General features: G+C 33.8%; 1 protein-coding gene across 5 annotated transcripts in view; it reads right to left on the bottom strand.

Annotated features, from left to right (window-relative positions):
- The window catches only part of LOC115441020 (axoneme-associated protein mst101(2)), a 138,149-nt gene that overhangs the window by 103,643 nt on the left and 20,187 nt on the right, over positions 1-14,319 (bottom strand). For 3 of the 5 annotated variants that reach the window (XM_030165584.2, XM_030165602.2, XM_030165593.2), the window contains exons 3-4: positions 11,922-12,035; positions 10,303-10,389 (exon numbers count right to left, since the gene is read on the bottom strand). In XM_030165584.2, the coding sequence (XP_030021444.2) occupies positions 10,303-10,389; positions 11,922-12,035 (201 nt within the window). Of the gene's footprint in view, positions 1-5,419; positions 5,636-10,302; positions 10,390-11,921; positions 12,036-14,319 lie in introns of those variants that run through there. The other 2 variants (XM_037440450.1, XM_037440451.1) reach the window with 1 other exon arrangement.

Below are 14,319 nucleotides of genomic sequence, written 5' to 3'. Positions count from 1 at the left end.
CATTAAACTTAACATTGATAACAGAAATCAATAAAACTGTTCACGATAGCAACATTTCCATTCAGTAAGTCTTAAAATTGTTACGTAACCCCATAGTAAAACGGTATCAGTTATTGCTGTAATAGGTTTACATAATCACTGCATTTTTATCTCGTGTACACATGTTATCTTTCGTAATCTCAGTGCAGTGTTATCGAACGCGGCCTGTTATCAGACCTCGTTCTTTAAACTCTTTTAGAGCAATTACTTTCACCGCCGCTATGGTAAAAAAAAATTGTAGGCTCGTTCTTAGAATACGAAAGTTGTTCTGTTGTTAATGGGAAGGATAATTGGATTGAAGGTCAGGAAAATGCGTGGATTGATGAGAAAGTGAATACTTCTATTATTTAATATAATCGAAAATTACTTATACCTACTGGACTAAATATAATTAAAACAATCGAAGAATCTCGTATATTAAAATAGAAAAATAAATACAAAGAAAGAAAAAAAATCTGAATGAAGCAAATAATTTCAATAAATTACAGATTAAGAAGCAACATAAAATCTCATAACGAAGTTCTCAAACTAAGAAAAAATAGAAATCATTCGTTATAATAAACAGACACATAACAATACATGATTAACAAAATATATGTGGTATTGAATTCAAACAATCGTATGTTGACAATTGTAAGTTGATGAATGAGTGTTGTTTGTAAATCTCTCAGCAGTGAGGCGTGTACCACGTGAAAGATTGGATGAGAGCATACATCAATAAACTATGGCAAGTACTTGAAGATAATGAGAAACTCCCAGGAAGATTGAGCGACGAAGTGAAAATAACCCTAGGCGTCAAGAAGCATTGAAATTGAATGTAATTGATATGAACAGAAATACATATCGTCAAAGCAAAAAACATGAATATTGTTGATATAAACAATATAAAGATGAAAGTGGTGAACTATCTTTAATAAATCTGACTTTTCTTGTTTTTATTTACTTCAGAAATATCAGTTGAACTAGATAAAAAAGTAAACTAAATCACATTACAACGCAACATAGTTTCTAAAACTCCAATTACAATTGTTGCAAGAAGAAAAACTTCCAATTAGGTAGGTATTTCAAACCTATTTGAAGATAAAACACTTTAATTACATTTCAAAGCATTGCAAACTCGCACATCGTTAAATTAAAAGGTTTATGAAAAGGCAAAGCTATGAAAGAAGCGGCCTTACCCCCGATGGAAATCCAATTTGCACACAAGCACCAGACTTGAAAGTACGATTTAATAGTAGCCATTCGAGTAATGATGCAATTTTGTATCACCCCAGGTTATTCCATGGTTTTGCTAGATTAAATACGTGTAATTATGTCAAGTTCATAAACCAATGTTTTAGATGCAACAAAATATATTAATTTGATAAGTTTTGTAGTCTAAAATGAAGGATATAATACCTATATGCATGACCCGCATATAAGTAACTTTACTCTTATGGAGTGGCAAATAAGAAAAATGGAGTTTTAAAACAGGTTTCGCCAAATAAGCCAAACATTGCACCTGTTCAAATTGCAGTTTCTGTTACACCGTACACGAAAAATACGTTTTTTCCGTTAAATATGCGCGTACGCTGTACCGTTTATTGAGGTTAATGTGTTGCCAATAATATAACACTACCAGGTATAACATAGTACATTTAATAACTTCCTTTAGTAGCCACATTATTTACGGATAATTAAATTATCATTCAATAATTTTACATAAATATACAAAATTATAATACGAAGAATCTTGCGAGAATCGCTTTAAGCGAAATACTGGCGCCATCTTGAATCTATCAATAATATTTAAATACATTTCCACTTAATCATAAACCACATATAATCAAAGTAACAAATGATATAGGAAGTAAAATCAATCGCCAAACAATACATGTGAAAATACATAATAAGATGACTGGTATGTTTGTACGTACAGGCCCCGGTCAGTCAAAGTAGAAAGTGGGTACTCACGTACTCAATGCTTATTTATTACCACGTCTCTATGGTCTTTGAACCTGCTCAAATTAATAATTATAGAAAAGTTATTGCCGTCGACGTTGGACGCATTACAAACGTTGCGTAGATGTTATAGGTTGTTACTTGAAGAAATAGGTCCATCAATTTCACTGTTGAACATACAATACTATATTGGTCACATGTGGTTCAAATATTGGTGGAAAGCGTTGCAAATATTGGAATTAACAATAAACCTATTATGTATATTTACAAATATTTTATAGTTCTAGAGTTCATAAGATTTAAAAACCCAAACTAGAGTTATTTTGATGAAATTGTTAACTAATGCAATAAAATATTATCGCCTATAAAACCTCCTCACACTTCCAAACTGTATCTAAACTTAACGAAATGAAGGTTAATTTTCCTGTGACATTAATATAATCTTTATTGTTTTATAAGAGCAGTAAACAAGTGACACCCGCATCCGCACGCCCACTTGTCCATATTATTATGTGAAAAGCCACTCGGTGTTAATAAATTGCATATAATAAATCAACGGGCAGAATTAAATGTATATTCAAAGAATTTTATGTGCTAGCCAGTATAATCTGTAGTATAAATCGATAATTTAGAAATAGATTCATAGAAAGCACACCTAAAGACAGACTCTTCCCAATTCCTATTCTCAGCACACCTAGGATCCTACGGGCATTATTACTATTCCAGCTCGGTAACATCTCATCTTTGCAAAACATAATATAATAATGGATATTTGAAATAACCAACTATTTAGATGAAGATATTAACCTAAATAGAAATAATGGCACACCTAAAGATACAAAGATAACTAAACTCCATAATCCATACATAGTTTTCCAAGCCGATAGCCTTTCTAGTAAGAAAGCTGGCTTGCATTATCTGTACATTAACACGATCAGCACTCGCCTTGCTCAAAGGCAGTTATTTCCCTATAACCCGCTACAAGTTAATTAGCAATCAATTTTATGCCCGGCCTGTGCTTTGTTTTGTTGCAAACGGTTTAACGGTTCAGGTTTTATTCTCATAAAGTTTAATTGCTTTGGCTGTTTGTTGCGTGTTCCTTATACTATCTGGCAGGATTGACTGTGCTATGTTTCTTTTTTAATTTTGTAGATCTTATTATTTCTTATTCGACCTTTTTGAAATATCTTGATTTTTTTGAATAGTAAACATTGTATTTCAATTACATAATATAAGTAGATACCTAAATCATTTTATTTGAGTTATAGAGTAACTAATTAACATTATATGATAATTTATTGGCAGTGTGTCACTAGTGTTTTATTTTATGACTTTAAATAAATATTTGTTTACGAAAATATTTATCTAACCATTCACAATAGGACATGAACCAATCCAACACCTCACGGATCTTCTTAATCTAAATCTTCTACAACCAGCTGCTTCCATATTTCAGGTCATATTATAAGGACCATTGATCACATAAGTTCCAAATCTTAATTTTAATCTTTATCTTAATTTTAAGAAACTTAATTAGATATCGCTCTAGCCCAAGTGATTCTCAGAATACCGTATTATAGCTCCTATGAACCTGCAATTATAGGCCATATTTCCAGCAAATCTTCATTAAAGGGTGATACAGAAAACATACAAATGTTCACGGTTCACATATAATCCACTTAGTGCGATGAACTGTGTAGTATTGCTCTGATTTCACGTCATGTTATGTTAATAAGAAGCTGTATGTTACGTAAAATTACTTAATAAGAATACAAATCGTGAATTTTGAATCCAAAGCAAATACAGTATTTAAATGAAACTATATTTCGGATTTTATCGCGGTTTTTATATTGTAATTTTCTCCTGGCGCTTTGAAGACTGGTCGGGGGGGGGGGGGGCTTAGGTGTTAGTCCTCCAAAAGTCAAAATTACGATATCTAATACTATAATAATCGTCTAGAGAATAATCATGGCAGATTTTAGTAAGCCTTTAAAAATAATATGACACCTTATTTAAATGCATTTTATAACATAAAGTAAGCAAGTAAGTTCTATACATAGAATAACCAAATAGATCCCAAAAATATGCCTGGGTTTGATTCTAACAAAATATCATTCACGCTATCTTTTGAAGTTTATTGGATATTATAATGTTTTTTTCATACAAATAATTATAAGAATATTCACAACTCTTCAACACATATCAAAAACCTCATGACCTAAGCAGTCCGTACGATGTCTGGGAGCCACTAATTTGGACACATGTAATTTGCACTCTAAATATTTATCAAAGCCATAATCCTCATCAAACCCGCTGTGGATCAAATCCTAGGCCCTAATATAATATGACCGCGTTTGTCCCTAAGTTACTCATGTACAATATTGTCACATTTTACTACTTCACTAAGAATATCATTTAATAGACATGTTAATTAACTAAAAGCTGTTTCGTCGTAATAGGTAATACAGACAGAATGAGGCACTAAAGCTCATCCCACGTGAAAATCTAATAAAATATAATAGCAAGTATGATTCGCATTCATAACTCAATTTACACCGAAAGGCGATTGTTTCGTTTCAATGAAAGTGAAGCCAGGTAAATATGGAAAGATGTCTATAGAAAAATAAACCTTGATGCTAATAAGAGCAGAAAGTTTTCATGACATTAACGTTTAAAGTCATCATAGTCTAGTCTTATAATGATCTAAGAAAGCCATTAAGAAATTACAGAAAAACTTTGAATCTAATGCAAGTAGTTCTTTCAAATTAGCGAAACAAATGAACGAAAAAACGATAACGTGCAGACAAGAGATAAATTATTTTGAGAATACAAATATAAATTGCGATAGTGGAATCCTCATGAATACTGCAGATTTAATCAACAAAGCTGTGACCTTTTTAGAAGACGAAGTACGACTTCAATTTAAGACAAGGAAGTACATTATTTAATTTGATAACAGGTATAGGCACGTACAAAAAGCCTAACTCTACAGTTATAAAACATATACATAACGCAGGAACCGTTAGGCGATAACACCGTTTCCTGTCAAATAAATACCGGTATTCCGCGGTAATATGCGTTTCAGTTCAATTGAACCGCCGTTGATAACAATTGCTATTAGCTCTCGCTAATTAGGAATCAACTCTTAAGTACCGAGTTTTTTTATGTCAATGGTTAATCGTGTCATAACCGTGTCACATCCTCGACACCATCTCCGTACTTTCCATCAGATCGAGATTAGGCCAAGCAAACGCTTCTGTTTGAAGAACATCGCCTACGCGTCCGACAGTATTATTTTGAATTATTAATTTATTCTTTCACCAATACTAATAACTGTAAAACAAATAAGCACTAACGCACAATCCATGCAGAATTCCATAGTGAAGATGTACTTTCTCCGACTTACTAATCTATAACGAGAAATAATAAAACCACTTACAACGATAGAAAGTAAATCCGAAACAGTCCCACGATGGGTGTAAAAATCACGATTAACACGACTCGACCGAGTCAAGAGTTACCACTGTACACTAAAGCACCTTTTTTTTTAATCAAATGTCACACACTTGAACGGGTTGGCGAACGTTATTTTCAAACGGGACGCGGTTTCCAAGTGACGGTAGTCGGTTGGTGGCGAGATCGCGCGAGCGCACTCCGCCGCTACCGAGAGAGCTCTGCGAGAGTCGCGCGGGCCGCCGCGGGCCGACCGCCTCACGGATCTATGATAATGAATCGGGTTTTTTATCATCCCGGCTCGGTTCTATACAACCTGCCTGTTAGTGCCTGTGTGGCCCTCTTCAGTGCTGGAGCCGTCTCGTTTGTTTATCACCTCGTACTCTATCGGGTTTGAATTGGATGCTGTTCTTTCTTTACAAGGGGTCGTTATCCTTTCCACATGTTATAAAAGTCATTTACCATGCCAGATTTTTATTTTTATTTAGTTTTTGGTTATGTGATATTGCTCTACATTATCATGGCAGAATCAGTGTGCCATCCAACCAATTTACATTTCTCAGAATTACCAATATTATCATTTTCATCTCAAAACAAGTTCCCACCGCTCCACATTCGTTTGTACAAATAATTTATTATTCTATCTAGCGTTTATATCACTACAAATTTTAGATAGAAAACAACACAGATCCTGATTCACTACAACGGTACACTCACTTTAGAAAAACTCCCAATCTCACGACAATGTTGCTTTTACAAGCAAAAAATGCACCGGCGACAATTTAAATTATGAATTGCAATATAACAAGGTTCAGAAGACTTTGAAATAAACTATTTTACGGATTTTATCGGTTTTTTATATAAAATTTTCCTGCGACGTTTCGAAGACTGCAACATTCATGGCTAGGTGGGAATGGAGTATTGGTCGTCCGAAAAGTCAAAGTTACAATATCTACTTACATTGTAAAATTATAAAAAAACTAACATGGCGTAAACATAATGAAATCATTAAAAATTCAGAAGAGTGTCAAAAACATACATAAAAAAGAGAATAGAGTAATTTCATCTTTTACTTTTTTGCGGTTTAAAAATTTCCGGAAGGTTTCCTTAGCTTCTTATAATTAGATGAATTTGGATTCAAATTTACTACGCAGATATATGATATTAAATATTAATACCTTCTATCAGAAGAAACCTGCATCTGTACCTAATGTGCTGAAAATGGCCAACGCGAAGGTATATTTTATTGGTGAGTTGGTTATCAATTCGAAACATATTCTTTTTAATGTTTGTTACCTTAGAACTCGGTCATTTATGGAAACCGATTTGGAAAGTTCTTTTTTTATTTTCGAATGTGACCTATGTAGACTATGAACTTGTACCAACAAGTTGAATTAATTTAATAAGATGACCTCCTTAAAGCCAATTACGTATCATTTTAAGTGATGAATCAGTATATTTTTAAAGCATTCGTTACATGTATTTGGGTAATACGTAGGTAATGTAATTGAATGAATGATTATAATTCGAATACCAATCTCTACGATAAAAAATGATTTTATAGCAATTTGAACTATTATGTCGGTTTATGATAGTGCACTGTACTTTTTTTTCTGAATACATTTAAATTAGAAACAGCCTTGAGCATTTGTTCCATACATACAACAAAAAAAAATGCATTTTTGGAGCACGAGTTACGGCGGGAATGCGAAGATTTACGATCTTTAAATGATAAATTTTAGATCTATCAATTTTTTTTGTGTGTTCGTGTATGTTTTATTAATTTCAAGTAGATTCTATAATACGGGTTTCGCGTCGTTTTGCCAGGGAGAGCACCTTAAAAAATTCGCATATCCTTCTAGGCGTTTGCTTCCTCCTACTACACCTACTATTTAGTATACATTTTACTATGTGGCAAACGGAGACTAATGCTTCATAATCTATGATCGATATCGCTCAAAAAATCATAATACGCCGTAAAAATATGAGGTAATATGAGATCAATAGGAGAAACTAAAGCGCGATGTGAAACAGAGATGACCGTGGCGCCATCTAGAAACCTATATGAGACTTATAAATCTACCAGGCAATATGGCGAAACATTACCAAGTAGGTACTAACAACGTAGGTCAGGAATGTTTTGCATTACCCTGTAGTCTGTACCATTATTTCATCACGCTAAACGCTTATAGACAATCACAAAATTACTAGATAGGTGGAAACGTGAGTTGAACGACATAAATGGATACAAACTTTATTCTTACTGTGACTAGTGGGTAGTGGTTACTCCATACGTCATTTTTAAAATATAAGTATTTAAATACAATATATTTTTGATAATTCGTGAAAATAATACGGATATGTATTCATATAATTATTTATTTTAGTAGTTTATTGCAAATCAGGACTGATGAATTTAACAACGACTGAATGAAAAAACTGATTTTGACTGCCTTGGTGATGTAGTTATACTGCATGCGCTATACGACAGCCCTCTGAGGGCCTAGCTTTGAATCCCAGGTCGGGAAAAGCGATTTTTGAGATTTTCCGCATTATACCACCCCAGAGTCTAGGATTTGTGCCCGATGTCGCGATAGACTCGCCCCCAATCACATCATGGGACGGAACACACTTGGTGAAAAGTGGGTGCCCTGGTTGCGCCTCTGCCATACCCTTTCGGGGATAAATGCGTGATGTGTGTGTGTGTGTGTGAATTTAACAATAGGATGGATAATATTGCCTTCTTATTTCCAGCTCTATGTAACCGGCGTGACGCTACCAGCTGTCATTATTATCTATTCTGTGTTTTTCTTATAAATTCTGGAATCTATAACTGCGACGCTGCTCGTGACTATCAAACCAGCCATAAATATTGACGATAGATCTACTATTCATATTTTATAATCTGAAGTAATCATATTTTACGGCAACAATAAACAAACAGATATTCACATTTCCATGACGTTTTGACATTTTAAATCATTATTGGTTGTGTTAAAACATCTTGTTGTTATTGCTTATCTATACTTATATAAAATAACGCTAAATTCATAGCATACCTATTTGTAATTCCATTTAATTATTAAAGAGAATAAAGTTAATGATATCAATCATTAACATTTAGTTAAAATAGAAAATCTATATAAAGATTCTAATAACTTACATATTTTTCCACCTTTTATTTTCAAAAGGATGTATACGGAGAAACTTTATTAGTCCATCCAAATTAGGTCAAGCTGTTGCGTTCTATTGTGTGAGTAACGAGCTTTTTCATAATGAGCAGAAAGAAGCCCTGTCAAACAGGATTTTTATCGAATAGCAAAACATGCAATTTAATCTGCATAACCTCAGAATGGAACCCAGAACTTCACAGAAACCAACCCGAGATCGCTACTAGATTGATAAGGCAAATTATATCATAATTCTCGTCACGCAGTCTACCTCATTAAACACGTTAAAATTAAAATAAATCAAAGATATTTTATTTCGAACCACAAACTGAACTCCGTCCAAAAGTTCCTGACGTTCGTTGACACAAACAACCCAATTACGATTACGTGTCACTAACCACCGGTGAGCCAGCCATAAATTACGAAATGGGCCCCAAACTCCAGTAATTTGGCTCAGAAATTGTGAACATTCCTGGTCAGTCCGGGGAAGCGATGGAACCGCCCCGCGGCGCTTTCACACGGCCTCTGCCTCTGGGGACGCGTCTTTACGTAATTTTACTATTAGCCATCGTGATTAGCTACCAAAATACTACCATAATAACTTATAACCCTCAAACAAAATTAAATAATTTAGTCGTATTTCGTTTATATTATCGGTACAATATATGAGTGCAGCAAGTGCGATAGCCTGATGGAGACTGGGAAGTAGAAATGACGTGAAGTTCACGCTTTCAGACCATGCCCCTTGGGCAGTAATCATGAATCTTTATATACTAATATATCACTTATATCTCACTTTTTAATATAATATACCGACCTATCTAGAATACTTTTTGTTTCCAGTAATAAAATGACGAACTAATTTCCATGGCAGATTTAAAAAAAAATGTATTAGGTATAAAATGCTTTTACACTTAAAATTAGATATCAAAAATGCCTATTTGAATTTACACACTTATTTTAAATACGATTAGGAAATGTTATAAAGAACGTTAAATTCTTTATTCATTATATTTTGCAGCTGTGGAAATTCTGAAGAATTAGTTAACAGAATTCCAAGAAGAAGCCTATATAAGGACTCATCGATGTTTGAAGGGAACAGTTACGACCATTATTTCTTATTGAGGATAGAATTTGAATTTTTTGCGTAATAAGTACTTTTTAATCTACCACAGAATAGAAGCTGCGCTACATCGAATGTTCAGTTCTGTTCAGTACTGATATACTTAGATCTTTATAATTTCGATATAGACGTTTATGTCTCTCGACAGAATAATGCTGGCCTGGTTAACTTATTTCTACTTCATACAAGGAGATTTATTATCGTAGGTATTCTCTACCATAGAATCTAAGGTGGTATAGGGAGATTAGAACTAAGTCTAGCTTCTCGTAAGAAATAATACCTGCGAATTACGAATAGCAAAACCACAAACATGTGCATTTGCTTGCTCGTAGCAATATGACATTATTTGTACTTACATGTACCACATAATAATTGTAGCACTTCTTTCTTAATTAAAATTATAGTCATTTCAAAGTGAACAATCAAAATATTTTTTATTTCTAACAGTATTTTTTGTTCAGTTTACACACGCGAAATATGAGTTTAAAATGATCTGAGTATAACAGAAATGCTGTGGGGTTCTAAAAAGTATCCAAAACAATCTAGACTCCAATTGAATAGGTGATTGCAACTTACCTGATCGTTTTGTTGCGCGGCTGCCGCTCGCGCCGCCTCTCGTCTCAACTGTATGATGGTCCGCTCTTTCGATTTTATTTCCTCCAGCTGGAAAAAAAGTTAAAATGTAACAACTTGAAAGTACTAATTCGATGCAACTTTATATTTCTTGATAATAAACATGAATATAATATTTGAATTCATAAGACCCATTTTACATCGATCATAAAACGTAGCAGTATTAATGAAGGAGGTGCATTAGATACATTTTTAATTCCTAAGTAATATAGAATAAAGCACGACATACGAGTCACTACAGCTTGCTGATAGAAAGCGCCTGATTCAATGTAACGGCACATAATAGCCGCGATCGTATTCTGCTTGCGCCTGTAAAAATACTTTTGTACGTGGATCGAAAATTGCTATAAAATAAATAACAGGCGTTAAGTTTTTCCAAAATGTATACAGTAAATAAGATTTTTATAAAATTAGTAGATGCTTACTTTGAGAGTATATTTTTCAAACTGAGACGCATTTAAAAAGCAAAAATATATCTAACTGAAACTCGCTCTATCTAAAGTACTATTCATGTTATTTAACTTTTAATTTATAAATAATCACACATCATAATGAGAGTTTACTTACTACATTTACAATTCCCAATGATAGATTTCTTTCCCCTGCTAATTAAATTCCCTTTTACTTCTCTAAATACCTAATTACGTCACTCATAAATAAGCTGATTCGCCAAACCTAGAAACTCTTCACATGACGGGAGAATCCTTCCTAAACCTAATGATAATTAATATAACTAGACAGCTAATTAAATCTGGTCATACCATTACAAACAAAAAGGGAGTCCGCGACGTCTATTAATGGTAAAGACCGCTAACTAGGGAAAGGGGAAAGTAAATGACTTGGATTGAGAAAATTTCACTTATTGATGCAAGACAGTTGAATGTGGTATGGCTTAAAGAAATTATTGATGCTCATATCTCATTTCTGGTTAGATCATTCGATTACTAATGATTAATTACATGTGCAGAGCTACGCAGCGATTAAAGACGAATTAAATGAACCTTTTCTAATATAAATAATATTATATGTATTTATCTACTATTTATTAGAAAGGCATTATTTAATTATTATGATGGCACATTTATTTAGATAATAAAGGTTATATTGGCAGTTATATGTGGTTCATAGTTATTGGTTAATGTACACATTCAAAATATGATGTTTATCTATATTATCTATGTCGCTTGCTATTAATTTGCGATCGTTATATATCATTATCAGTAGAAGCTCGACGGCAGAATTTAACTTTGTAAAGGAAATGTTTCAAAACCGTATCTAACGAACTTAGCCTAAAGATTGGGTAAAATAATAATAATAGAGCTTTATTTAATTCCATACAGATTAGATTTAAGTACGTATATATAAAAGACATTATCAATTAATTAATTGTATGAAGCATGCAACACTTTTTATTTACAAAAGTTAAGTTATTTAATTCAAATATAAATTATCATAATTTGGTATGTTGTTGTTTTTTTTTAATTTATTATTTTAATATTTATTTTCTGTGTGGACCCCGTTCGGGTAAAAGCCATGGTATAGAATGATAATATTATACTGACCAGTTTATGGCACTGTGCGCGTGCGTCTCTCCGCGCGGCCTGCTCGAGCGCGGCGTGCTTGGCCGCTTGCGCGCGCAGCTCGGCCGCGCGGGCGCACTCCGCCGCCTGGGCGACCTGTACACATAGAAACAAAAAGTTTAATTTAATCTATTAATATACAGTATTTTTCACGAGGTTACAATTCATAAGCAAATTAATCCCGTATTAAAATCACGGTACAAATTTTAAAATAACAGGTACACAATCTATTTTCTATTTAGAGAATAAAACTTGGATGATGACACAAAATAAAAGTAAAACGAAAAAGTATATGTGATGGTTTGTTATACACGGACCCTAAAACACTTCCACCTCTTCATTATAGACATGACATCAATTGCAATGGCGACAATGTTTTCCTTCCATCCATTAATTGACGTGCTTCTATTAAGCACACAATGGCTCGTGATGGCATTCGCTAATGATTTCGAATCCTTTTAAAGTCAGACGACCTCAAACATTTCAGTATTACGCCCTCCAGCCAATATTTCACACGCAACCAAAATGCTGAAGGTTTTGTGTGTTTTTTTACTTATCCACACTTACTCAAGTTTGAACCTAAACAGTGCTCTTTCCAGGGAAATTTTCAAATACCACAGAGAAACTAACTTTAAAGCGAATTTCGCTCGTCAAGTTGTTGAAAAAATCTACAATGCTTTCCACCAATGGTACTTTACTGTCACATTTTGCGAATTCACTTATTTCGAGAACAGAATCTTGAAATACACCGAGAATTATGGCGACGGGTATCCTGTGCTATTGCTTAATGGATGTCCAGATACAAATACAACTAAAGTCAAGCCTCGGTACAATATTCACGGACAAACTGCGTACGTGGTCACAGCAGCTATGCTTCATATAGATACGAGTGAATTCGTCATTGACGCACTTAAAAGGACGGGCGTCTTCCAACCAAGAAGTGCAGTTATATTCGTTATTAGCATCCCAGTACAAATAGACGGTTACTTCTATTACTACATGAAGAACCACTTCCAGTTGCTATGGAGCAGGAGTGTCACCAATTCCGTTCTTGTTCTGTGGTCAGGCAGACTCAGGATGTACAACTACAATCCATACTTCGACCAATTGAAAGAAATCACTGACATTAAAGACGTAAGCCATTTCCTGTCGCAGCAGTACAACAATCTTTATGGACATGAATTGCGTTTGAGCGTATTTAGGAAAATATACACTACAGATGATACTGGTCCCATTCTTTGTAATTCAAGGCTGACTACAACTGTAATGGAATATTTGAATGCAACCTGTAAGCCTTTAGTTCCTCGAGATGGTAATACAGTGGGCGATTTGTTAGACAATGGGACAGCTACTGGAGTAACAGCAGATCTAATAGACGGATACACAGATTTAGAGCTAAGCTCTAGAATATTAAAAACAACGTACTATGGATATATTGAAACGACTTATCCTCTATCTCAAGACGAATTGTGTTTCATGGTCAAGAAATCGGACAAGCAATCGACGTTCACAACCACTCTTTACCTAATATCGACTAAAATACTTATCGCTTTCACTTTTAATTTCGTTTTCTTTATAACAGTTGCATTAATTGTACGGAAATACGAGATTAAAATTTGGAAAATTAATGATACCAAATCGATTGGGTCTACTATGTTAGACTTGATCAAGTGCTTTTTAAGACAAACCGTCGATATTAAATTCTTAGGATTTGCTTTCAGAAGTGTAGCTCTGATTATCATAGTGTACTCTTTGGTAATTAACTGCGCAATTGATGTAAGTATTACCTATAATCCATGTTGCATTTCAATCTTTATCATTGTAAAGAGGAAATTGACATACTTTTTTTTCAAAACTAGGAGACTTTTATGACCATTGCATAAGACATAAAATAACTGTAGTATTCATCCCCTAAGTATAAATAATATTTAAATCCTATGTATTCGGCTTTTAAATGTAATAAAAATAACACTAAGTATTTTTTTTAAGTCGAAACAATTACGAAAGAATGTTGGTTCTTGGAAACTGAAGATTAAATCTGCAATAATCTGCAGTCTCACAACAAAAATTATATATATAATGTTTTGTTTCAGGGCATTATAACATCCGCAATAACATATCCACGCTACAAACCAGATATAAACACAATGCCGGACTTAGTGGAAACAAATCTGACCCTGGGAGTTCACAACAGAGACTTCAAACTCTTCAACAATAGCCTCGACGAGGATTATTACAAACTACTAAAAGGTCGCATCGAAATTTTCAGCGATCAGAAAATCAAAGAGTTTATAGACGAAAGAGAATGGCAATATGCGACATTATTGAGGAAAAGTGATGCGAATTACATAAGCAGGAGACCAATTAACATGAAGAATGG

This window comes from Manduca sexta, chromosome 19 (assembly GCF_014839805.1).
Source record: "Manduca sexta isolate Smith_Timp_Sample1 chromosome 19, JHU_Msex_v1.0, whole genome shotgun sequence".
NCBI lineage: Eukaryota > Metazoa > Arthropoda > Insecta > Lepidoptera > Sphingidae > Manduca > Manduca sexta.
The sequence above is the reverse complement of the archived record's forward strand: the minus strand, read 5'-3'. Positions and strand labels throughout refer to the sequence as shown.